General features: G+C 38.6%; 1 protein-coding gene across 2 annotated transcripts; it reads right to left on the minus strand.

Annotated features, from left to right (window-relative positions):
- Positions 1 to 717: 717 nt before the first annotated feature.
- LOC127431212 (protein FAM53C-like) lies at positions 718 to 27,472 on the minus strand. 2 transcript variants are annotated; one of them, XM_051681533.1, is made up of 5 exons: positions 26,962 to 27,472; positions 12,585 to 12,789; positions 12,434 to 12,491; positions 8,633 to 9,477; positions 718 to 1,920 (listed from the first exon to the last, which is right to left on the minus strand). In XM_051681533.1, exons 3-5 carry the CDS (start codon positions 12,438 to 12,440, stop codon positions 1,648 to 1,650), a joined length of 1,125 nt encoding a protein of 374 aa, XP_051537493.1. In that variant the 5' UTR covers positions 12,441 to 12,491; positions 12,585 to 12,789; positions 26,962 to 27,472; the 3' UTR covers positions 718 to 1,647. The 2 variants fall into 2 exon arrangements, with proteins under 2 accessions (XP_051537493.1, XP_051537494.1); XM_051681534.1 differs by lacking the exon at positions 26,962 to 27,472 and adding an exon at positions 25,881 to 26,945.
- Positions 27,473 to 27,920: the final 448 nt, after the last annotated feature.

Here is a 27,920-nt window from a genome sequence, read left to right on the forward strand (position 1 = left end):
GGTAAAGCAAAAATAGTTTATAAATGTTTAATAAAGGTTTCTTTACTGGCTGCAATATTTTGCTCAGAGATTGTATAATTCAAAATTAAACCTAGGATATCAGAACACTACTTAACTATTGTTAGTATTGTTGTGACCCCACTCATGACCCACTGTGCCTCATTTGACTTGGTAAAATGAAATCACACAAAATAAATCATATGCCAGTCGGCAGCTGGTCTAAGATAGAAATTCCACCTTGCCCAGCAACATCTGAATAGTTGTCCCGGGCCCTGTGAAGTGGGGGCCCCCTTGTAAAATTGTGTCCCGTACACAATGGATGTTAGCTATGGCCCTGTAGTAACCAACTATTATTTCAAAATCAGACAAAAGTTCAAACTGATTCCCGACTTCTCCTTAAGTGCAAGGTCTTTTAGCATTTATGTACTAGTACTACTGTCAAATTTAATTTTACCTCTATCGTTTTCACGCAACATTGTCATTGCATAAAATGAACAACAGCAGAATCTGGAATGATGGAGAAAACATCAAAAACATATCCTCAAAACCTTATTTTGAAGATGGTATTTGAAAAGAACAGATAATGGAAGCAACCATACCTTTTTTCATCATGCTGACAAACTCTTGTTAGCTTCTCTCTCAGTTTTTCTTAATGCTGCAAATTATTCTAGTTTTATAAAACACTCATTTGGGTTAATATTTCCATTCTCTGTAAAATAATTTCAAATAAACTTTATTTTTACATAAACCGAGTCTGAATTTGTATCACACGTACAATAAAAAAAATCTCTAAATGACAGCAATATCCTGTCTCCAACCTTCAAGCTACCATCTTTACACAACTTATTTGAACAAATACTTGCTGTACAATACAGTATAACAATGTGCCTTCAGAATACAGTGGTTGCTTTCATTGTTTCTTTCTAATTGTCCCAAATACAGTGCATTAATAAATGTTTACACATTTCAAATTTAGAGGAATGCATTGTACAGATTAAAAACAAAATAAAGAGACTGCAGAAAATAAAACAAAGAACAACAGCTACAGTACACAATTCATTTCCTTGAGGAATCTTTTGATTAAGAGGAAGAAAAAAAACAGGCATCTTAAGGCTTATGTTGAATCTGATGGACCTTCGTCAGGAAGTATAAAGGTCTGCAGAGTAAAATACTGCTATGTCGTACTGCCCTTTTATATTAGAACTAAACAAAACACTGATATTTATAACCATCATCCTTGAAAGTCTATTCTTACTATCAAAACAAGTCGAGAGGAAAGATGTGAGAAGCAGGAAGCTGAAGGGCTGTTTGCCTCCAGTTCCGTTTTGCCAGTTTGAGGATTAATTTTAAGGGGATGTCCAATACACATAAAACTCCTTTGCTGGTTTCTCCAGCTCTGAAATATTTGCATCCTTCAGAATGTCTCAGCAACTGATTCTGGAATGTACAATGTTGATGGGTCAGCGTACATGACTGCCTGCATATGATAGTAGTCTGCATGTCTTCGTTAATTGGCTTCTACGCCTGCGAGCCTCGAGAGGGGGCAGCAGGGTTCCTGAGAGGCCTGCCAGTGTAAGGTAGCAGGTGATGCAGAGAGAGTTGAATGCTGGCGGTGGAAGGGAAATGAGATCTTCCCCAGGACAACGTTCAGTTCTCCTCAATGAGAGTGATATCTAGTTCAGTACAATCCCTTTCAAACACGCTCGCTTGTCCCCCGTCACACTCCTCAGTGTCTTCCTCCTCTCTCTCCTCCTCCTCATCACTTTCACTCAACGGTCCAATACTCGTCCTGCCCAGGCCTTCAGCTGGTGAACATGAGCCTCTGAAGTCTCCAAAAAATGGCTCAAGGCCCATATACATATCCCCCCCACAGGCAAGTCTGCCACGTTCCATATAACTGAGAGGATCTGTGCTTCGGGTCTGAAAAGAAAGAGTAAAATAACAATTAAGCTCTGTTGAAATGGAGTAACAAAGTTACCAAGATGGAACTGGTAAGATTAAAACATATATATGCCCAAACAGCAATGGAATTTTAAGACATCCGACCTAATGGCTTTATTCTTGGGTTACACATTACTATAATGAACATATATGCTCCAAATGAAGATTGTCCCAGATTCATGTCACAGGTGGTTCTAAAGTTCAATCAACCTTGGGCTTTTGGGAGGTGACTTCAATCGCGTACTTGATGGTAACTTAGATAAATCATCTCCCCAAGTTAGAATAAACTGTAAATCATCACATACTCTTAAAAGTGCGTGTAAGGATATAGATTTGGTGGATATATAGAGGGAGTTACCTCCAAGAGATAGAGATTATTCTTTTTATTCTCACCCACATGATTCATTCTCAAGATTGTATTATTTTTTCATACCTTCCAGATGTACACATCACGTGAACTCCTGTCAGATCGGTCCTACTGTGCTGTCTGACCATAGCCCCGTATATTTAGTTACTGATATCAGTATAACAATTCCAAAGTCAACTTATTGGAAATGTAACACTTCTTTTTTGGGCTGCAGTGCTTTTCTTTAATTTCTTAGACAGAAAATAACTCCCCAAGATAACCAAGACTCGCCTGTTTCTTCTGCGATAATATGGGATGCTGCCAAAGCTACATTGCGTAGCCATCTCATTGCTTATACCTCTCTCAAAAAACAAACAAAAAAAACTCAATTCCAAAAAGGAACATTTTAGAGGTTGCGGTGAATAATTTAGAAAAACAGCATAAACATTCACCAACTCATCATAATTGGATTTTGTTAAAAAATGCTAGGGCAAGGCTTAACTTGGATCATTCAGATCATGTCAAGAAATTACTATTTTTTAGTAAACAGATATTATGAGTTTGGAAACAGACACGGCCGTTTGCTTGCTTACCACTTAAAAAAGGAGCAGAGTGAAAGAGTAATTAAAGCAATTAAGACGTGTAATGGCAACGTAACGTTTGACCCTTTAGTCATCAATAGTACGTGTTGTGCCTTTTATAGTTCTTTATACATTAGAGTTCAGTGGTCCCAGGAAGGATTTGCTGAAATACTTAAATGATATTTCTCTTCCCAGTGTTTCAGAAAATGAGAAAGTCTGTTTAAATGCTCCTTTTACCAAGGAAGAAATTTGGGAAGCCAACCAATCAATAACTTCTGGTAAAGCTCCCAGTCTGGATGGATTCCCAATAGAATTTTATAAACAGTTCTGGCTTGAGCTTTGCGCAATCTTAATGTCTGCAATAAATAACCTTTTGGAAACTAAATAAATGCCAGAATCTAGGTCATTGGCTGTTATTGGATTACTCCTGAAAAAAGATAAAGATCCGGCAATTTGTTCCTCTTTTCCTCCAATTAGTTTGCTTAGTGTGGATTAATATGGCCAAAGTTCTAGCACGGTGGCTTGAAACTGTTTTGCCTCATATTATTAATCCAAACCAGACCGGGTTCGTAAAATCTAGATATGGTACCGATAATGTTTGCAGAGTGTTGAACATTACAGATCATTTAAAAAGGACAGTGGACTCAGCCATTATTGCATCTCTTGATGCCGAAAAGGCATTCAACAGGGAAAAGTGTCCCTTTTTGTTTGCCGTACTGGAGAAAGTAGGGTTGGGGCCTAATTTTATCAGTTTGGTTAAACTTTTGTATTCTAAACCCATGGCTGTAGTCAATACCAATGCCAATACCTAATACATTCCCAGTGGGCAGAGGCTGCCGTCAAGGATGCCCGCTCTCACCACTTTAGTTCACTTTAGTTATAGAACCTATGGCTGAAGTTGTGAGAACCAACGCAAATATATGTGGCATCAAAATAGGTCTAGAGGAACACTGAATATCTCTTTATGCTGATGATGTTTTGTTACATCTCAAATACCCTGAGACCTCTATTGATAGTTCTTGCAGTAAAATATAATTGTAGTAGTTTTTCAGGGTATAAAATTAATTTGGATAAATCTTCAGCTTTGTTATGCATGTCCCTCCTGGGGACAATTTGGGCTCCCCCTTTCATTCTGCATCTTCAGGTTTTAAATATTTGGGAGTGAATGTTACGCCTAATTTGGAGGATCTGTTCAATGCCAATTATCCACCTTTAATTACTCAAATTAAACAGAATTTGTCTGACTGGTCAAACCTTCCAACATTTTTTGGGGGAGGGTTAATGTTATAAGAATTAATATTCTTCCCAGGTTGAATTTTTTGTTCCAATGCTTGCCTTGCTATCTGACTACAAGTTTCTTTAAAAGGAAACATTCTTAAATTATAAAAGTACATTTAGAATTAAAAAAAAGCCCAGTCTAAAATTCTCTATTTTATTGAAATCAAAGGAACTGGGTCGGGTTTCACTACCTAATCTTCAACTGTATTACTGGTCTGCTCAATGTAAACACATACTGAGCTGGTTTCTTAATAGACTTGAATCCCTTTGGGTTGGGACTGTATCTTCCAGGTGTTATCCAAGACTGTTATGTTTTTGCCGTTTATTTATAATATGCTAAATATTCCATCGATGACTAATAACTTTATTGTGACAAATACTCTTCTGGTGTGGAAGGATGTTAGGAAGTACTTAAGCCATTCCAAATAATTTCTCTCTTAAATCTCCCATTGCTTTTAATCCTGATCTTCCCCCATCAATACAAAATATTGGGCTTCAGGCATGGATGTCAAAGGGAGTTTTGGTGTTAGGTCACTTGTTTACAGAAGGTAAAATTAAGTCTTTTCAACAACTGAGACAGGAATTTAACTTGCCCAATAAAGATTTTTATAACTTTCTTCAATTACTAAATTTTTTAGAGACTCAAATGAGGGAAGGTAAAATATGCTTTGTTTTTAATGAAGTGGAAAAGCAGCTTTTCTCCTCAGATAATTTTAAGAATATGATATCTGAACTACTATATATATACACAATGAATATACAATGTTGTCAAATGTTGGTCTGTCAAATTGACTCTCTGAGGATGACATGGGAAAAGGATGCAGGGTCACCTTTTAGTGACAAGGGATGGTCATCTATTTGTGCAAACGTCTTCCAAAAAGGTGCTTCAATTTCGGCTCATGAACAACATTTTTAATTTATCCACAAGACTTGTCTAACACCAGTTCGCCGACACAAAATTTTTCCCAACACTTCCCAACTTTGTTTTAAGTGTAAAGTGGCCATTGGTACTGTGATGCATATATTTTGGGATTGTGACTTACTGGAAAGAGATTCACAAAATTATACTAAAGATTGTTGGAAAGACCTTTACCATGTCTCTGATTGTCCAATTGATCTTTTGAATTGTAATGCTGATGTGAATCTTGACGGTGATGCAGAGCATGTACTGATTTTTTTTACTTTTCTGTCTAAAAAATGTATACTGTTGCTGTGGTCAACTTCACAGTTACCATCTGTCAAAATGTTGATGAGTCAGGCTACTATTCGGCCATTAGAAAAACTCACATATGACCTTCATCACAGGTCTGAAATTTTTCTGGCACATTTGGTCTTCTCTTTGGGCCTTTCTTGAAGACAAATTACTTTGACTACTATATCCTATGTATTATTGTGTTTTGGTTTTTTATGGTTTTTTTTATTGTTTTTTTTTATTTTTTTCTACCTGCTCTCTCGGAAATGCCCTGTTCCTATCCAGATTGTGTGTAGGAAATATAAGCTAGTGAATGCTCTACATACTGTCCTGAGAACCTGGTACCTCTGTTGTGTTATTGAAAAATCACAGAAAAAATAAAATAAAATAATGTCTTTCTGCATCTGGATCTTAAAGGAATAATTCACCCAAAAATGAAAAATTTCCACTTTCCCTGATGCCATCCCAGATGTGTATGTCTGTCTTTCTTCAGCAGAACACAAATGAAGATTTTTAGAAGACAGAGCTCTGTCAGATCCTTATAATGCAAGTAAACGGGTGCCAGCACTTTGACGGTCCAAAAATCACATTTAGGCAGCATAAAAGTAATCCATGTGACTCCAGTCGATCAATGAATGTCTTCTGAAGCAAATCGATAGGTTTTTGTAAGAAACAAGTAGACAATTAAAGTGTTTTTAGCTTTAAATCGGCACTTCCGTCCACGGCTCTGATGTGGTTTGAAATGGCCGAACTCTCGTGTGACATTCGTTCATCTGTTGTAAATGAGCACCACTTCCGAATTCTCGCTTGAACTCGCGACGCACTTACATCATGTGACAGCTACGTGATGTGTCAACTGCTGGCAGGAAGCGCTTTGTAAAAGTTAATGTTTTAATTATCGATTCCTGACACAAATGTATCAGTTTGCTTCAGAAGACAAGACTGGAGTCGCAAGGATTACTTTTATGCTGCCTAAATGTGACTTTTGGACCGTGAGAGTGCTGGCACCCATTTACTTGCATTATAAGGACCTGACAGAGCTCTATCATCTTCTAAAAATCTTTATTTGTGTTCTGCTGAAGACAGACAGTCAGACACATCTGGGATGGCATCAGGGTAAGTGAACAATGAGAGAATTTTCATTTTTGGGTGAACTATTCCTTTAATGTGACCCCTACTAGCTATAAATGATGGCCATATAGGCTCTTATTTTTTTCTTCCTTTCAGTCTTTTTTCTCCGGACAAGTAACTAGAGTTGCTAAATAAGGACTGCAAAAACCTCAAGCATGTGACTGAATGTGCCTGACTAGACGGAACATTTTTGTAGTTCTTATCTAACAAATGGTTTTCAAAATGCTTTTTTTTAAAACACTGCTTCTTCAAAATTCACATTTAAGACATGACTGTGTGAATTTATGTTGTAGAACAAAACTTCCAAATGTCTTACAGTAATGTTTACCACAGACCTTATTTTACTCATAAATCCAAAACTGCCAATATAAAACCCATAGAAAAAAAACAGAGGGAACCCATGGGCTCAAAAATGCAAATTCTCTTCTGGGTTTTTGGACTACTACTTGAACAGCTCCATAGAAAAAGGCTGTCAAAAGAAGAATTAAATAATAGAAAACTTTTTTTTTTTTGATAACAGGTAAACACAGTTACTTTTTAAGAAAAGAAAATAATGAGCAAGGTTTTGCTATTTTTGTCCCAATAAACATCTCAGCCAATCAAACCAATATGAAACTAAATGCAGTTAGTAAATGACAGATTCCATATTTCTTACACTGCTTCAGTTTAAGAGAATGCTACAGTCAGGGCTGCATTAAAGTGGTCCTGGGCCCCAGTTCTTATTGTTTCGCTGGGCCCCTGTCAGTCGTCAGAGCTGGGGGGGGGGGTTTCAGATCAGACGGGTTTAGCTGTTGCACACACTCTCTGTGTTTACATCAGCGTCTCCCGCAGAACGCGTTTACATATGCGCCCTCCCGAAAACATCCATAGGAAAATACATCGGGGCCCCCCTGCTGCCGCGGGCCCTGGGGCTCAAGCCCAGGTAAGCCTGTGCATTAATGCGGCCCTGCCCACAGTATCAATCATTTTTAGTTTTAAAGTGAACCTCAGTTATAATTGCCATTTAAATAATATAACTGATAATTAGAGGTCCTGATAACAAAGGTGGTGGAAATGCCCGATAACCAATTCATAAGCTGACAGATTTTCAAATAGATTTTTTTTATGAAAAAAATAAATAAATAAATTGTCTTTCCTTTCTGTGTCAGGCACAGACCTAGAGGCTACTTGAAGAGTCCAAAATGAATACAATCCCAGATGCATTTTATTACTGAACCAAAATCACAGTAACCAGAAAGAAAAAAAAAGAAGAAGATTTGGTGCATAACGTGGGACTTTTAACTATGAAGAAGCCCAAAACACACCAGAGTCTCTTATTTTAAAATGACGGAGACTTGGTGCCGTTACAATGCTCTATATTTAAATATTTACCAAAGCTTTTTATTGCTTATATACTGTATATTTGCCAGATGAAGGTTTAATGAAGAATCAGGTTTATTATTATTCATAAGACATTAAGTTGGAGACACGATGTATATGCTGACGGGGCATGTTCCCATATAGTCGCATTTTTATTTGCATGCCCTCACTTCAATACTTGATTATCTAGTCAAATTAACAAAATAAGCACTGAAGTGAGGATAAAAATATGAATATCATCAATGATGAAAGATATATAATACAGCAAATCCCCACTTGATTGTAATCACGAATAATAAATTTAGATTTTTTCCGATAACCGAAAGTTTCAAAAAGCAACTATCAGCACTGATTAACCGGTAAAACCGATATATCGGTCTACCTCTACTAATAATGCTAAATGATCCAGTATGAGTTAAAATGAACACATTTCAAGTTTGCTGTCCATTAAGGGGAACCTGAGCCTTACTAATGGGGCTGTAGTGGTTCCTAAATCAAAAAATTTTTGGAACACTGGCCTAAATGACATCGGCCGTAAAGGAAAGTAGTTCCAGAGGCGGAGTAAGTTATTGCATTTTAATAAAAAGATTTTTCTTTGGAATAATGTGCACTGATGAATGATGCACAATAAGACCAGGAATGTGTTCATGTTGACTGAATTTACACCATAACTTTCACATTTTACACTACATAAATTATCGAATACCCTATAGACATGCTATATCAGAGGGTGCTGCTTTTGAAATAATATTAGATTAGCTTTTCACTGCATATAAAGAATATTAAAAGATAAAAACACTTCACCTGTGTCATTTTGGCAAAGTCCAGCACAGGCCGTGCACATGGTCTATCCGGGTCCCTGCGTCGTTTTAGGCCAGGTTTTAGCAGGAGTAGGTCGCAGGGCTGAGAATGGCACCGTGGAAGTTGAGGAGGAAGAGCACGGCGCACTGAAGATGGAGTGCTGCAGGCAGACGAGGGTGAGGCGGGCACCGCTGGTGGATGCGATGTGATTTGTGGGGGCACCGGAGGTGGCGGCAGAAACTGGGCCGCAGCCTCACGGATAAGCACCGGAGAGAGGGAAAATCGACGCTGCGGGGGAGGCGGTGGATGGAGCGGAGACGGAGAGGAGGAGCATGAAGATGGTGAGGGGAAGCAGCAGCAGCAGGCACCACCTCCGGCACTGTCACTTGGGTCCCACGGAAAATTCCACGGCAACGGAGAATCCGGAGAAAGGGCTAGGCTGAAAAAGGTGGGACTGGAAGAAGAATGCAGCGAGGAATTGAGAGAGGAGCTGGGGGCACGTAGCGGACACGGCCCCCCCGCGCCCCCTCCACTGTGGCATCTGCGGTTCACTGGTGTCCAGACCTTGGATGCGCTCGGCCGCCAGGTGTACCGGCAGCGGGAAAGGTCCTCTGGCACAGACAGCGAACGACAGTGGCGTTTGGGGGGTGGCGGGGGGGGAGGGGGAAGCCCGGGAAAAGACAGGTCCGTCACAGAGGTACTAGGGGCAAGCAGACGGTTCAGGGCATCCCCCTCCGGCAGGTGGTTTTCTGGAGGACCCAGGGGCACGGGGCCGGGGGGGAAGCTGGAGCTGAGCACCCCCTGCAGGCTGGACTTTGAAGGAGGGCAAAGCTGCCAGTAACTGCTCTCTGAAAGAGGAAGGACATAGAGTTTTTCATAGAGAGTCTTCACATGGTCTACAAGATAACAAGCCAACACAGAATCTGATTATCTATTAACAGTAAGAGTTTTATCTATTAAATGTAAATGAGTTTTCTCTAGGCCTGTCACAATTATTAAATAACCGTCTTGATCGTGGTAATTTGATCGTTGATTATTTGAGATAACCACGGTTATTGGGCATTCAAATTCCGATCACATTTTAATGCCCAAATAAGGGAATTTTAAGCGAATATACTGTATAAATGCCATGAACAGCACGTTTGTGTGTCATTCAGTTGAACTCCGAGTCCAAGCGTCACTGAACCGCACCACAGACGACAACTAGCTCCTGTCCAGAAGAGCATGTGATGTCAGCAGAGGCTCGTGCCAAACAAACTAATGTGAAAATATAAACTAACAAGTATAAACGAACATTTATAAACTGTGATAGTGACTGCAAAGCGCTCCGGTTTCACTTTAAACGATCGTGTAATGGCAAATGTTCCTGGTTCATACATGCAGTGACACAGAGGAGGAGACGCACACTTACTCTATTTCTGTGGAGTGATGAAATGATGAAACGAAATCTCAAAGGTTTGGCTTCATGACAAATAAGGGCTCTGATGCATCAGAGCATTTAAATAATGTGTGAAAGTGAAGAAATGAGGACAGAAATATTTTACTATTGCATTATATAATAAAATATTATATAAATATAATAAAATATATAAAAAAAATATTATATTATTTTTACTTTTTATAAAAATATGAGTTATAAAAAAATAAGTGTAAATGTAAAATTGACCATAACTAAAGTTGACCAAAAAGACAGACATATGTCTTAAGTATTTAGAAATATTTTTATATTTAAAACATTATTTTTCATGTAATTCATAAGTTTTTAAGGCCTTTACAGGAAATCACATATCCCTATTTTACTATTTGACATATATTTTAAGTTAAATATGTAAAAATGACTTCTTAAGGTGTATGAAACACACAAGCAGAAAAAAGCAAACCTTAAGAAATATGATAATTTATATGACAAATAAGAGTGAAAGGCCTTTAAGAGACAATTAATAGTCATATCCCTAAAACAGACAATTAATCGTCATAATCGCAATTATTTGTTTGACAATTAATCATCAGCCAAATTTCATAATCGTGACAGCCCTAGTTTTCTCATAATGCACAGTGCAATGTCAATTGATGTCACACTTTGGTTTGCAGGGTTTGTGTGTGTGTGTGTAAATAAGTGACTGGTAATGCTGAAAATAAAATTTGTTTTTTATCCGATTATTAATCATTTAATATATTGATTAATTTTTATCAAATACTTATGAGTTGCAGCCCTAAAATGCAGTTAAAATAGCATGTGATGTCAGAATATTTATTGCAACCAGATTTCTCAACTGTGCTACCCCCAGCCAAAAATATTTCCATTATAGACTCTCACTCTTGCAATGACTGCTCACAAATCAAAAATGGTGAGTCACTTGTTTAGGTGTGGATGTAATCACAGTTTATGGTGAGAGAGCGAGTTGAAACGTGAACAGCAATTAAATATAATCAGTGCATTCACTTGCCATATATGACTTGCTCTAAATTACACTATTGTCAAAAACCACTTCTACCCTTAACACTCGCTATTGTTAATTGCAAGAAGCATGAGATACTGTTTTATAGGTCATATATTTGGTATGTATAGTGATGTTATGACTTGCTGTCCTCATAGTATGTGTCCATGTTGTTATTGAGGTTTACCTTGCATTTGTCTTAGATATCAGCTTGTCTTTAGAAAGCCCATCATACTGAAGGTTAGAGCTTATAGGAGATTTTAAGATTATCATAAAAAAATAATTAAAAAAACTATTAAAGGGATAGTTCACCCAAAAATGAAACGTCTCTCATTATTTACTTATCCTCATAATTTCCCAGGTGTGTATGACTTTCTTTCTTCACCAGAACACATCTGAAGAAAAACATCTTCACTCAGTGGGTCCTTAAAATGCAAGTGAATGGCGATTTCTCTTTTGAAGCTCTGAAAATCACAGACAGTCAGCATAAACGTCATCGAAACGACTCCAGTGGTTAAATTCATGTCTTCTAAAGCGATACGATGACTTTTGGTGTGGAAAAAATATCAATATTTATAAGTACTGTTTAACTATAAACCATCGCTTCGGTTTGGTTTCACAAAAGAGCGGAGTCTAAGCGGTCTCTCGTGTGACATATTCCATTGCCATGATACAGACGTAATCTTACGCTCTCCACTCGGTTGAGACATCTAGGATAAGCACACAAATGCACCATTGTGAGTAAAGAAACAGATCAATACAGATCAAAACCAAAACCAATCAATCTTTTGTACAGCTTCCTCCTACACACTTGCAAACAGCGCTGCTCTTCCGGCTGTGACGTACTTGCCTCAGTTCTCGTGTTTCCAATGCCAATGCGATTACATCACACGTGCACCACTCCTGACCAGAAGCTTGATTTAGTTAAAAAAGTACTTAAATATTTTTATTTTTCACACCATAAGCGATCGTGCTGCTTTAGAAGACATTAATTTAACCGCTGGAGTCATATCAATGATGTTTATGCTGACTGTCTGCGATTTTTGGCGCTCCAAAAGAGAAATCTTCATTAACTTGCATTTTAAGGACGTACTGAGCCAAGATATTTTTCTTCAAATGTGTTCTGGTGAAGAAAGAAAGTAATACACACCTGGGATATCATGAGGGTGAGTAAATAATGAGAGAATTTTCATTTTTGTGTGAACTATCCTTTAACATAATGAAAGATGCATAAAGACTTTATAAAGATATTATTTTTGAGTAAGAAACAATCCAGCATCCTTTAGCCTGCAGTTCTGTTTTTTACTAATAGCCAATTCAGGTTCTTGAGTAGGCTACATTTCACAAGATGTCAGAAAATACTCACCAGGCATCAATCCATCTGTAGGCCTGCTGTCTTTGGGGCTCTGACGATAAAGAAGAGACTAAAAGAAAAATTGGACACACTGCATTAATATGCAGATATAAAGGAAAATCATAACATGTGCTGATACAAAGCGCTATAACACAAGTTTTACCAGTTTGCTGTCCAGTGATCGTTGTTGATGTTGGAACAACGTTGTTGTTTAACATTTAACGAAACCATGGCATGGAAAATTGGAGGAAGGAAAGGTGGGGAAAGTGGCTGATGTGCACAAGATGAAAATGAAGCACATTTAGATCCACCAAACATCCAGGGCAGGCTGCTCACGTCTCACTCAGGAACCATGATGATATCCTCACCTTGGGCATGTCAAAATTAAAAATTAACATTGGCAAAATAGCATTCATGAGATCTAAATAAATAAAATGGTTGTGGACACTAAATGCCACATTTGGTGATTCTAGCATCTAGGGATGCACCGATCCGATACCTGGATCGGCATTGGCTCCGATACTGTTCGTTACTGTCAAGCTCAAAAAATGACAAAATAAGCATTAAAACACAATTAAAGCAGTTCATATGACTCGTGCATTTTATTCAAAGCCACCTGAAGACGTGCAATAGCTCTGTGAATCACAAAAGGCTGTGTTTAAGTAAATATATAGTATGCGCAGCGCCAGCGCGTTAGTGAATGGTGCTGCTCTGTTGACACAAACTCACAAACAGGCTGGTGATGCACTCGCGGCTATTTTTAGCCTTCACAGCGGTGCGCAATATTTGAGCGCTACTCAAGAACATCTCAGATGTAGATGCTCAATAGTTTGGTTCACTTATAATATGCATTTAGAACGGCAATGGAGATGCATTTTACCAGAATTTGAATAAGAAGCGAATAAAACTAGTGTGAACTTGCCTACAAATAGACACATACAGAATTCTGATTATGCAAAAAAACAACACTGGTATCCGCTTGGGATCGGTATCAGCCGATACTGAGATATCCAGAATTAGAAGAGAAAAAGTGGTATCGGTGCATCCCTACTAGCTTCAGGCCAATACAAAGTGGTGGAAATTTTTAAGAAAAAGTCCTGTGAGGGGGGCCTGGGTAGCTCAGTGAGTAAAGACACTGACTACCACCCCTGGAGTTCGCTAGTTCGATTCCCAGGGCGTGCTGAGTGACTCCAGCCAGGTCTCCTAAGCAATCAAATTGGCCCGGTTGCTAGGGAGGGTAGAGTCACGAGGGATAACCTCCTCATGGTCACTATAATGTGGTTCGCTCTCGGTGGGGCACGTGGAGAGTTGTGCGTGGATGCCGCGGAGGATGGCGTGAAGCCTCCACACGCGCTGTCTCCGTGGTAACGCGCTCAACAAGCCACGTGATAAGATGCGCGGGTTGACAGTCTCAGACACGGAGGCAACTGAGATTTGTCCTCTGCCACCCGGATTGAGGCGAATCACTATGCCACCACGAGGACTTGGAGTGCATTTGGAATTGGCCATTCCAAATTGTGGAGAAAAAATAACAAGTCCTGTGAATTGAGTTGCTCAATTGCTGGAAATGCAAGGAATCTTACATTTAGCAGAACTAAGCAGTATTCCAGGATGTCTGATCTACTGTACTCTGTGAATGGGAAAGGGAATTTAATAACGTGCTAACACATAAGGTCTCCTATCCTGTTTGCAAGGAAGTTTATAAATCCTTGACAAGAACCCTTCCTGTGCAAGTGAACTTCAATGTAGAGGATACACAGAATTTTTTTTATTGTTTTAAGGGAAAAACCATTCACCTTCTTTTGTATATTTTTACATTTTATTTTGGAGTCTTCGCCTGACCTGAGAGAGATCAAATATTTTTCACTTCCATTACTTTTATTATAAAAACAATTCTCTCTATGCTGCAGATATGGAAGGTATCTTTATTAACTATGCATTACCCATAGCACACATATAAAATTCCCTTTGATTCATGAGACCTTAATCCTAATAGCTGACATCACACTTTTACAATTAATGGGATAGTTCACCCAAAAATGTAAATTCTCACCCTCACGTGGCTTTCAAATTCTATGACTTTCTTCCGTGGAACACAAAAGGAGATGTAAGTCTCAGTCATCATTCACTTTCATTGCTTCTATTCTCCATACAATGAAAGTGAATGGTGACTGAGGTAGTCCCTTTGCATATCATCTTTTGTGTTCCAAAGAAAAACAAAATCATGCTTGGAGTATCGTTTATGTTTTGTGGAGGGTGTTAGTTTAATATTTGTTTACTTATAAATTCAAGTATTCAATTACTGTTCCAGTTGCTAACGGCATGCTGCACGAGTCTGAGTTTGTTTGTAGCTTGCTAGCCTGCTTAGCATTGCTTATTCCTCTACGTTCATCATTTTATCCTTTGCCATTTTACCGCGTGCGTCATTTGTTTGTTTCAACTGCGTGTATATTACCGCGCACCCATTTTCTTTTCTTATTCTTTTCTTTTTTCTGCTTATCTACATCTCGCATTTCGACTGCGTGCATTTGTTTTCTCTGTTTTTTACACCAATTATTGCATCAATCTCAAACCTCTGCTGATCAGGAACCAACATAACAACAGCAAACAATTGCGTGAGGGATTCACATTGATCTCAAACCCTTGCCACTCAAGAACAACCATAACAACAACAAACAAACAATTGCGTTAAGTCATGGCATCCGCTCATGTTATTGCTTCCTGGACTGTATACCACATGTTTACTATAGCTTCTTCCATCAGCAGTGAGGGATTTACATGTGATAAAATGTAAGGAATTAGTCAGGCTGATGGAGAAGATTATTGAGTTAGAGACACGCATCCGAACGCTAGTAGAGGTCAGTGAGAAAGAGAAGCCAGTTTGGATGCGGGTAGAACAGCGAGCAACACACACACTATGGTTCCGGCTGTAGAGCCCCCACAATAGGGTGTTTGGGTGATGTAATGCTTCATAAAACTACTTCTGGTCTTCACTGTATGATTATAATACAACAATACTTTTTAAAGCTACTGAAGTTACTCAGTCAAGTCCAATGAGTGTTTTCTCGTTTTCATGTTATGTTGTTTGATTATTATATGACAAACTAAATGGCAGCAGGGCTATTAGCTTACATTTATACCTACAAGTCTGACATTTTAATAAAATGCGCTTTTTCTCCGCTGTTTATGTTCACTTTAGACATCACTCTCCGTGTTTACATGAATATCTCACCAAGACGGGCATTTTGGCGGAATTTTGAAATGTATTTGACCATTCAGGCGCGCATTAGCACAAGCATTTTCGGAACACAAGCGCACGTTCAGCACACACACATACTTCGCCTGTCAATCAAACAGGGTATTTTTTTATTATTGATGTTTTAATCAGTCTGCTTGTCTGGTCGGGCAAGTAAACTTCTCTTTCACTTGCCCCTTCAAAAATCCACTTGAGTTAATGTCGAGCCCTGCATCTGGGATGGAATAAGGGTGAGTAAATGAGAGAATTTTCATTTTTGGGTAAACTATCCCTTTAAATCCCCAGAAAACAAAATATCATAACTTTAAACTCAGTAACTGAAAACATGTTCATCGTCATAAAAAAAGGTGTACTTAAGTAATTGTTTTATTTGAATTGCGTTTTTAATACATTTTTGGAATTACTTGAATAACTAAAAAAAAGAGCATCACATTACTGACCTGCTTAATAACTCTATTATAATTGATTTATCTCAGAGGCTGAGAAAACAAGTATGGCATGATGATATCTGTGGGCACACTGATATTTAATATTCTGCATGCTGTGCTCATAAACATAGAAGGGCATAGACATCTTCTCATATCAAACAATGAGATATGCTGTTGAGAAGGAGATACTATCAAACTGTTTTAAGAATTGTAGGACTTCTGGTGCCATATTACAGGTAAGAAATCAGCATGAGACCATCATTCTTCAAGCACTCAACTGTTCATGGTTATAAAATGGTCTTGTACGGTCAGGCGGCACATACCGCTGTGAATGAACCAAGCAACCCCTCCAATAGCTGGCATGGTGCCATTATACTGTCCACTTCAAAAGAGCTCCAAAGTCTGTGCCACAAGACAGAGATGCCTTGTTTGCGTCCTCTGACTGCAAACAGTGTGGCAACACCAACAAATGTGGGTTGGGTAATACAAATACAAATGCTTATCCACTGAATGAATGTCACAGATGTATCAGGCACAAATGTGACATCACAATCAAACAGAACCTTTTGTTAAAGGTGTAAGATTTGGCCAGTCTGAACTGGCTTCAGTCAGTTCTGGGCTGATGCAATGCTTACAGCAGCCACTAGGAATGGGTGATACCACTTATTTTGTTTTCAACCCGATACCAAGTACTTTTAAGCCAATAACGCCGACATAGATACCAATACCGATACCTCTATTAAATTGAATTTTTACGAATTCTTTGGATAAATTAGTAACTTTATTATTACTTAAATGTTTTATATATTTATGGACCTAAACAGAAAATTATTAGGCTGCTTTGTTTACCCTTAAAAAATTAGTTAGTATAAGCCACATATAAAACCTCAAAATGAACCACAGATATTATTATATGGTTACTATTACTAAAACCAAGTTACAATATGGATACTACAGTAATGCTGTAGTAAAACCATGGTTAATTGTATCAAAACCTTGGTTACTGCCAAAAAGAAAAACATGGTTACTACAGTCGTGGTTACTATGGTTAATACAATATTACTACAGTAAATCCATGTAAGTTTTCATTAGGGTATCATTTATTAACGAGGATTAAAGATCATTATCAATGTTTTAACAACTCTTAATTTAAATAAGCCTGTAAAAATTGTCAAACAAGCCCATTATAATACATGTCATGTCTAGGTTTGTCATTACTTATTGTGAATAACTCCAGATGCTGCTCTTTGAACGAGTGCCATGACTGAAAGTGTGAGCGCTGTCTGTCTGCTGGTGTATTTTAGCATTTCTGTGCATCAAGTTGAGCGGAAGAATAAATAGATCCGGTGCCCAGGTCAGGAAGCAGACAAACTAGTTTATCCGAATGTCTGCTAGCTGCCTTGAAAAAAATCACACAGGTCACATAAACTACAACACATAGAGATTGTATCACCTAGGTATCACAGAGACCGTGTCTGTTCCCCGAACTACCAAACACAAACCCCTCACTAAATCATTTAAAAAATATTTGATTAAGGTAAAACTTGAAAATAAAAAATAAAAAATTGAAGATAAATATCATATAAAGGGCTACTAAACATTACATTTCTTTCAACCAAAGCACTAATTGTAAATTAAATTATTAAAGATCATAGTTTGGATACGCTCTGTTTGATTGAAACCTGGCTTAAAACGGATGAATATATTAGTTTAAATAAATCTACTCCCCCAGGTTATTGTTATAAATATAAGCCTTGTCTGAAGGGTAGAGGAAGAGGTGTTGCTGCAATTTACAGTGAAGTTTTTGGTGTTACTCAGAGGACAGGATATAAGTTTAAGTCTTTTGAACTAATAATGCTTAATGTGACACCGTCAGATACAAATAAAAAATCTCTGTCATCTTTTGCCCTTGCTACAGTATATAGATCACCTGGGCCATATTCTGATTTCCTTGGTGAATTTGCAAATTGTCTATCAGATCTAGTAGTTACCGTGGATAGAGCTTTAATTGTTGGTGACTTCAACATTCACAAAGATAATGAAAATGGCACATTGGGATTAGCATTTATCGATATTCTCAACTCTCTTGGAGTCAGACAAAATGTGACAGGACCAACTCATCACCATAATCATACACTAGATTTAATTCTATCACATGGAGTTGATGTTGATACTATAGAAACTCATTACCTAGTCTCTTGTATGCTGCAATCAGCTAATGTTGCTATCCTTCAGGTAGAACTTTTCTTTCGACCACTAAAAATAGCTTCACTAATAGTCTTCCAAATTTATCTCATATACTCAGTAAGCCACAAAGTCTAGAAGAACTTTATGTAATAACAGAAAATATAAATACAGTCTTCTCTAGCACTCTTGATAGTGTTCAATTAAAGAAAATTACAGAAAAAAGCCCTGCACCATGGTACAATGATCACACTCATGCTCTCGAGAGCAGCTCAGAAAATGGAGCACAAGTGCAAGAATACAAAATTAGAGGTATTTCACTGTGCATGGAAGGATAGCATCTGTAGCTACAGACATGCACTAAAAGCTGCCAGGTCAGCATATTTTAGCAAACTCATAGAAATTAACCACAACAATCCTAGCTGTTTATTCAGTACTGTGGCTAATTGGTTAGGATTAAACCTCGACTGAACCAGATATTCCGTCACAGTACAATAGTAATGAATTTCTTTACTGATAAAATTGAAATCATCAGAAATAAATTATGCAATCATCTGTCACAGAACCTCAGAAAACAGCGTCTCATTTTCCTCATGAGCAACTTCATTCCTTCGCTGTCATAGGTCATGAAGAGCTAACAAAACTTAACGAAAAATGCATGTTAGATCCAATACCAACTAAGCTCTTAAAAGAGGTATTCCCTGTAATCTCAGAACCTCTTCTTTTTTTTTTCTTTTTTTTTTTTTGTAATTAACATTTTTTTATTAAATCTTATAATAAGAATACACACACACACACACATATATATATATATATATATATATATATATATATATACACACACACACACACACACACACACACACACACCATTTAAACGCCCCATCGCCCAGAACACAAAGTCTGGGGCAAAAAGAAACCCAAGTGCCCACCACGTCGCACACAAAACTCTGAACCTTCGACCAGAATTTCTGGATCTCGACACACCACCAAAAAACATGGGCCATGTCTCCATCCTCCGATTGGCATCTCCAGCAGGTGGGTGTGTTTTTAAGACCAAGCCTATACAGTCTAGAGGGGGTCCAATAAAATCTATGCAAAATTTTGAATTGTATAAGACGCACCCTTGCATCTCTAGATGCAGACTTAACATTTTTAAGAATCTTAGCCCACACTCCTTCCTCCAATGCCAAGTTGAAATCTTTCTCCCATATTCTCTTGAGAGAATTTAAGGCTCCGTCCCAAAGACTCTAAATTAACATTGAGTAGTACACTGATGCCTCATGACCTTTTCCAAAATCCGCAATCACCTCTCCCAAAGCATCTGCCTCCTTAGGGGGGGGGTGTGCTACTCCCAAAAATAGTACAAAGCAGGTGGCGCAGTTGTAAATTCCTATAAAACTGAGGTCTGGGGATCCCAAAATCTTGGACCAAGTTTTCAAATGATCTCAACACTCCACTTTCATATAGGTCACCAAGTGTAGCAACCCCACTCACATTCCACTTGCCAATACACAATCTTGGGTTCTGCCATATGCTAGAGGCAACATTTAAAAAAGTGTCCAATTTAAACAATCTGGACACTTTAGTCCACACCGAGTGTAAATGCGAAATAACGGGGTGTAACTTAACTTTTCCAATTAGTTTGATAGAGATGCTTTGTAATGGCGAAATAGGGGCAAGAACTGCCTGTTCAATAACAAACCAGGGAGGGGCTCTCTCAGGTGGAAGTGACCAATGAGCCAAATGTCTGAGACCGAACGCATAGTAATAAAACAAAATCCTGGGTAGGCCTAGCCCACCTTTGTCTATCGGCCTATGTAACTTATTAAAATGCAATCTAGGACGTTTACCATTCCAAATGAAGGACTTCGCTATGCTATCAAATTGCTTGAAATAAGAGAGGGGGACATCTACAGGGAGAGATTGTAGCAGGTAGTTAAATTTTGATTTAGTTTATTTTTATTTTGTTTCATTTTATTTACATTAACCTTCCCAATCATCGATAAATGTAATGAAGCCCACCTGTCCACATCGCTCGAAAACCTTTTTATTAAAGGGTCAAAATTAACACTAACTAAATCAGACAAATTTGCTGGGAATAAAATCCCCAAATACTTAATGCCCTGTTTGGGCCACTGGAAGGCGCCCGGCTGAAAAGCCGTTACTGGACAGTACGCTGTCAGAGCCAAAGCTTCGGATTTAGACCAATTGACTTTGTATCCTGAGAATTTGGAAAAGGAATTAATAATTCTGTGGAGGTAAGGCATAGATCTAGTAGGTTCAGAGACAAATAATAAAATATAATTTGCGTAAAGCAGAAGCTTATGCACCACACCTCCCGCAACCACCCCTGGAAAATCATCCTCCTTTCTTATCATGGCTGTAATGGTTCCAGGGCAAGACAGAACAATAATGGGGAAAGAGGGCAACCCTGTCGAGTGCCCCTATCCAGAGTAAAATAATCTGAAATTAATCCATTTGTTTGTACCGCTGCTACAGGGTGTCTATAAAGTAACTTAATCCAACCAATAAATGTACTCCCGAACCCATACATTTCCAAAATCTTAAAAAGATAATCCCATTCTACCATATCAAACGCCTTTTCGGCGTCACGTGAGATGGCAGCGACCGGAGACTGATCATTCGCTACTGACCACATGATATTGATGAGACGCCTGATGTTATCAGAAGAGCTGCGGTCCCGAATAAACCCCACCTGATCTATATGTATAAGAGATGTCATAACCTTACTTAATCGGTTAGCCAAAATTTTTACATCTAGTTGGATCAGGGAGATTGGACGGTAACTTTTACACTCGCTTGGATCTTCAGAACCTCTTCTTAATATTATTAACTTAATACTATCCTTAGGATATGTCCCAAGAAACTTTAAAATGGCAGTTATCAAACCGCTTATTAAGAAGCCACAGCTTGATCCTGGAGAATTGGCTAATTATAGACTGATTTCAAATCTCCCATTTATGTCGAAAATACTAGAAAAGGTAGTGTCCTCCCAACTATGTTCATTTCTACAGAGAAATAGTATATATGAACAATTTCAGTAAGGATTCACAGTACAGAGTCTGCACTTATCAGAGTTACAAATGACTTGCTCTTATCATCTGATCGCGGCAGCATTTCTCTTCTAGTGATTTTAGATCTTAGTGCTGCTTTCGACACCATAGATCACAACATTATCTTGAATAGGCTTGAGAATTATGTTGGCATTTGTGGATTTGCATTAGCATGGTTTAGGTCTTATTTAGCAGACTGCTACCACTTTGTCTGTGTAAACAAGGAATTGTCAAACCAAACAAAAGTTCAGTATGGAGTGCCACAGGGATCAGTTTTAGGGCCTCTGCTTTTCTCCTTATATATGCTTCCCCTGGGATATATTATCAAGAATTATGGAATACGTTTCCACTGTTATGCCAACGATACTCAACTTTATATTTCTTAGAAACTAGTGGCCGACCGATATATCGCTTAGGCCAATAAATATTATAAAGATAAAGATATTCTACATTGTTTAATAATCAGCATCAGCCGATAAATTTTCATGTTTGGCGGATGCGTTTCTTGGGGGCTCTGAGAATTGCCTGCTTGCATGTGAAGCAACGGAGACATGTAAACGACCGGTCACAGTTCGTTTTGTTGTTACATGCCATCATGTTACTACAATAATAGATCGGTGTGCAACACAGTCTCATTTAAATGGTCCACATATCAGAATAGCGGCAGATGCCTTTGAGCTCATTATGTTAAAGTGCTTGCCTGTTCCATTCTCCCACTCCCTCCTCAACAGATCCCTGTTACTTTCAACTTTCTTTTCTAATGATAAAAGGCAAATATCAATGAAACTTCTATTATATACCATCTGCAAATATGAAGATATCTTGTTTTTCCAAGAACCTTACGAAAATCCAGAGTTTTCTTCCCGTCGAGCGCTCATCTACAGTAATATCTTCCTCTGAAGCGCGTATTCTATCAGCCAGAATCAAAATTTCAGGATCAGGATCAAAAGTTCTTCTGATTCAGAAATAATGAGGGTCACTCCGTGACAATCCAAGCAGGTGATCCAGGGCATTTAAACTGTCAGGAGATTGCTGTTCACACTGGTTCCGCACAAGGGCGTGATTGCAACTTCAAAGTAAAAATGCTTTTGAGAAAACACAGTGCTAAATAACAGTTTATTCATTTTTTAGCAATTTTATGTTCATGTTATTTCCTATATTAAATTGTGTGATATATCTGCATTGTATCGGCCACCCTGCACTCTGGATATAGGCATCTGCAATTTTTTTTTTTTAAAAACAATCGGTCAATCACTATTCGAAACCCGACGAAATTTGACGATTCTCCAAATTAGCATAGTTTATCAATGAAATCAAAGAATGGATAGCCAGAAATTTCCGTCTACTCAGTTGTGACAAAACAGAGCTACTCATTATTGGACCAAAAACCAGAAATATAATTTGACTCTCAATGGATGTACTGTTACATCATCTTCTACAGCAAAGAACTTAGGTGTTATATTTGATAGCAATCTGAAGCACGTATTCTATCAGCCAGAATCAAAACTTCAGGATCAGGATCAAAAGATTCTCTGATTCAGAAATCATGACAGTCACTCCGTGGCAATCCAAGCAGGCGATCCAGGGCGTTTAAACTGTCAGGAGATTGCTGCTCGCACTGGTTCCGCACGAGGGTGTGACTGCAACTTTAAAGTAAAAGCGCTTCATGTGCGCTATAAGTAAATGTCCTATTCACTGTATGTACAATTTGTTTGATTCTGTATTTTTTGAGAAAATGCGATTGCTAATGTGGACATGCCATCCATGGTTGCAGACTACTGTGTGTGCTGTTATTTCCTTCTTCCTAATATATTAACAATTTCTTCATTGGTAAATGAATTACTAAAATTTGATGACTAAACAGACCATTTATCTACCATTTAAATCTACCATTTAAAATACAATATTTTTTATATTATTTTTTACAAAGTTAAAGTTTTGTGTGAAATTGAGAAAATACAGTGCTAAAGAGTTTATTCATTTTTCAGCAATTTTATGTTATTTCCTATATTATATTGTGTGATACATCTGCATTGTATCAGCCTATCGGCCACCCTGCACTCTGGATATAGGCATCGGCAATTAAAAAAAACCCATATCGGTCGATCACTATTCAAAACCTGATGAAATTTCACAATTCTCCAAATTAGCAGAGTGCATCAATGAAACCAAAGATTGGATGGCCAGAAATTTCCTTCTACCCAATTGCGACAAAACAGAGGCACTCATTATTGGACCAAAAACCTCTAAAAATAAGCTGCTAAATTATAATTTGACTCTCGATGGATGTACTGTTACATCATCTTCTACAGCGAAGAACTTAGGTGTTATATTTGATACAAATCTGTCCTTTGAAAATCAAATTTCCAATGTTTGTAGAACAGCATTCTTCTACCTCAGAAATATTGCTAAGTTACGACACATGCTCTCTGTTGCTGGTGCCGAAAACCTAATTCATGCGTTCATAACCTCAAGACTAGATTATTGTAATACATTACTGGGAGGATGTCCTGCAAATTCAATAAATAAACTTCAATTGGTTCAAAATAAAGCAGCCGGAGTGCTGACTACAACCAAGAAATATGATCATAGTAGCCCCATTTGATCATCGTTACATTGGCAACCTGTTAAATTTCGTATTAATTTTTAAATTTTGTTAACTACGTACAAAGCATTGAATGGTCTAGCTCCAAAGTACTTAAATGACCTTATACACGCTATATTCCATCACGTTCATTACAATCACAAAATTCTGGCCCGTTAATAGTTCCTAGAATATCAAAATCCACAAAAGGAGGGGCCTGGGTAGCTCAGCGAGTATTGACGCTGACTACCACCCCTGAAGTCGCGAGTTCGAATCCAGGGTGTGCTGAGTGACTCCAGCCAGGCCTCCTAAGAAACCAAATTGGCCCGGTTGCTAGGAAGAGTAGAGTCACATGGGGTATACTCCCCGTGGTCGCAATTAGTGGTTCTCGCTCTCAATGGGGTGCGTGGTAAATTGTGCTTGGATTGCGGAGAATAGCATGAGCCTCCACATGCAGAGTCTCCACAGTGTCATGCACAATGAGCCACGTGATGTGCGGATTGACTGTTTCAGAAGCGGAGGCAAATGAGACCTGTCCTCCGTCACACGGCTTGAGGTGAGTAACCGCACCACCACGTGAACCTACAAGTAGTGATAATTGGGCATTCCAAATTGGGGAGAAAATGGGATACAAATTAAAAATCCACAAAAAAATCCTATTTGGCTCCTAAACTATGGAATAGTCTCCCTAACATTGTTCGGGACGCAGACACACTCAGTTTAAGTCTAGCCAGGCATACACCTAATTTATCCACCAACTTACAATTAGGCTGCTTTAGTTAGGTCTGCTGGAACCAGAAACATTTATCATGATCTATAACTCTGCAAAAAAAAATGAATGGCATCTATGCTAATATTATTCTATTCATATCCTGAGGTTACCAGAGCTGGCCAGATCCAGCTCGTTTCCTGTTTCGTGTCAGACTCCACTACTACATGTCTCTTGAGTGATGATGACTAAATGCAGCCGGTGCCAGCCAGACATCACTTCAGTTTATTACGATAGACTTCAGAGAATGAACTGATGCCAACTCCAACTCTAAGACATGGGATACTTCATATGTCATTGCCTGAACTTTGGACTTAGGTTAGACCTCAATGAAATTACCTGCCAGTTGAACTGCAATGCACCTCACTGATCTCTGCCTGCATCACCTTGGTCTAATGATGGACTACACTCTTAAAATGGAATACATAGACTATCAATTAATTGCCAACAAAAGCCTCTATGTGAACTTCTGCAGTTAATCCAGGATGAACTTCAAAGACATTACTCATTAATCTTACAGTTCATACAAAATATTTGTTTAAACACTGGCTCTTAACACTTAGTATACTCATTTTAAACCATGACTTGCACTGCACATAATTGAGTAATACTGGCATTATATTCATGCTGTTTAGCCAGAGGGGAACTGGCCCCCACAGTGAGCATGGTTTCTCCCAAGGTTATTTTTCTCCATTAACCAACATCTTATGGAGTTTTGTGTTCCTTGCCACAGTCACCTTCGGCTTGCTCACTAATTACTTAATTATTATACACAATTTACAATCGTATTTAATCAAACTAGACAATGATGACTCCAAAACTTTACAGTTTCATTTTTTGTTAATGCATGATTTTCTGTAAAGCTGCTTTGAAATGATGTGTGTTGTGAAAAGTGCTATACAAATCAAAATGACTTTACTCTTTGAACTTAATCACCCAAGCTTTCCAGGGCACAGGCCCTGTCTGTTAGTGGTCTCTCATTTCAGCAAATATGAATAGGGACTGCTTGGTGACAGGTGTCTGGGAAAGCTGCAGAGTCAAGGAACCGGCTGTTCCGCTGGCCTACTGCCACTGTGGGAACACATCCTTCACTGTCTGTGCTCATTAACACACTAAGCCTTAAAAACCACATTCACCGATATGACTGATAGTGATAAATACCTGTTTATATGTATGGTGTTGTTGTCCACGTCCAACGCGAACACGTTATTCTGGTTTAGATTTAGACTCTACACGTTATTAAATATAAAGGTTCTAAATGAAACACTGTTGACTGCACTAGTGAGGAAACGTCCAACCGTGATGACGTTATAATGGGTGGTCACGAGCAGATTCGGGTTCGGTTCCGCCGTTGCCTTGGTAACGCGCTGAGCGGTCGGCTGATGGAGGGGGAGGGGGAGCATAAGCCTGCCTGTCATCTTCGTTATAAGCACATTAAGCTTGACATGTACCACAACACATCCGTCGTTTTCGGTTCAACCCGTTTTCAGCAATAGAAAATACATTTCACGATCGCATCGACACAAAAATAAAATAAAATAATTGTGTCGCCCTGTCTTGAAGGTCGGGGTAGGCCACTGGGTTACATTACAGCAGCTATGTTTGCATGGGGCATTAGCCAAGGCTCAGCCATTCAGAGTGTGTACACACATTCGGCTAGTTGTGACCTGATTTTTGCACGCTGAAAGCAAGCTAATGAAGAGACTATAACAAATAAGCGTTGGACAACATTACCAAGTAGAAAGGCATTTCATTTTCTCATTTTGCGCACCGGTTGTTCCGTCTTTGCTTTTGGTTTGATTTTACGGTTTAAGCTAGGATATAATACAAGAACACCTAAAACTGTCAAATCAATATTTTTTGCGTTTATAAAATGCGACTCATTTTCATTCTGATTAAAAATAACAGTCTTCATGGCGAACCAATCAGGAACCGCGGACAGGACTATAGCTAACGCTGAGCAGTAAACAGGCCCATTAAAGAAATAAGGTTTGAATTACTTGTCCGTCATATCCAGCACAGTCTGACCACCAGTGTGCAGAACCAAATTACTGCATCCCTGCCATGTGCTGCTGATTTGTTTACACACGTTTCTGAAATGCAATTGTGATCAATTTACCGATTTTTATGTCAGATGTTAAGCCATGCACAATGAGCCTGAATGCATCGAAACTACTGAATGTACGAGTAATAACGCATATTACCGAAGATAAACTGATGATTTTCGACTATACTGGCTTACCTTGACTCAGCCGTGAGCGGTCCATCAAACCCCAGGCCTGAAATATTGCTCGCGACCGAGAGATTCGGCCGTTTCGGTACAAGCTAAAGCAGGTCGGCTTGCTGTCTAATAAACTGCCCTCGCCTTGGCCTGGAAATATATCTGTATACCATTTCCGACTGATCTGCTTAAACAAAACATAACGTTAAAATAACACGTTGGACCATAAGCGAAGAATGATACAAAAGATTTAAAGGATCGCGTGAAAAACTGCGGATTGGTCTGCAATTGCACGCTTGGTCGATACAGACTGTCTTCTCAACGTCGCCCACTAGGGAGAACCGAGTGCGCCCCTTCTATGGAGGAATTTGTAAATAACATTCCGGGCATATACGGGCTGTCTCAGGCTCATTTTATAACTGTACGTACGCAAATGTGCGGAAAGACGTTCAGCAAGAAATAGTAGACGGGAGAAATTATTTTAAGACTAATTATATTAAGCTTGGAGGTGTCAAACTATACAGTTCAGTGAGTCCACTCGACTCTCTTTGGACTGAGCCGATCCCGAGATAATACGACACTCAGCATCATGGGAATTGTAGTGCTTTAAAACATTTTTTTTTAATTCGTCATAAACTAAAGTAGATTCTAAAAGCGTACAAGAGTTGGTTTATTCTACCAAATTATTTCACGAGGTAGAATGTATGCAGGCTGCTTGAGGTACTGAATCAGATGGTGAGCAAAAAGACTTCCCTGATAGCACGTTTCACCCAGACGTCTACCCAGATAGCACACATCCATCTCCGAGATGTCTGTTTTAGATCTTTTCATCTGAAAAGCATCACATTCTAATTAACATCTGCTAAACATCTGAAAAAGAACAGATTTACAAACATTCTAAATCATAAGCATCCCAAAGACATCTGCTGAATGTCTTACTGACATTTAAGAGGAAACGTCTTGCAGATGAGCAAACAATC

Source organism: Myxocyprinus asiaticus, chromosome 40 (genome assembly GCF_019703515.2).
Source record: "Myxocyprinus asiaticus isolate MX2 ecotype Aquarium Trade chromosome 40, UBuf_Myxa_2, whole genome shotgun sequence".
Taxonomy (NCBI): Eukaryota; Metazoa; Chordata; class Actinopteri; order Cypriniformes; family Catostomidae; genus Myxocyprinus; species Myxocyprinus asiaticus.

What these genes read in the sequence shown, in the direction of transcription:
- LOC127431212 (XM_051681533.1), bottom strand. An exon ending in ACTTTGCCAAAATGACACAG is followed by an intron (nt 1,921 to 8,632) that starts GTGAAGTGTTTT and finishes CTTTCTTTTCAG; the next exon opens with ACCCGAAGCACAGATCCTCT.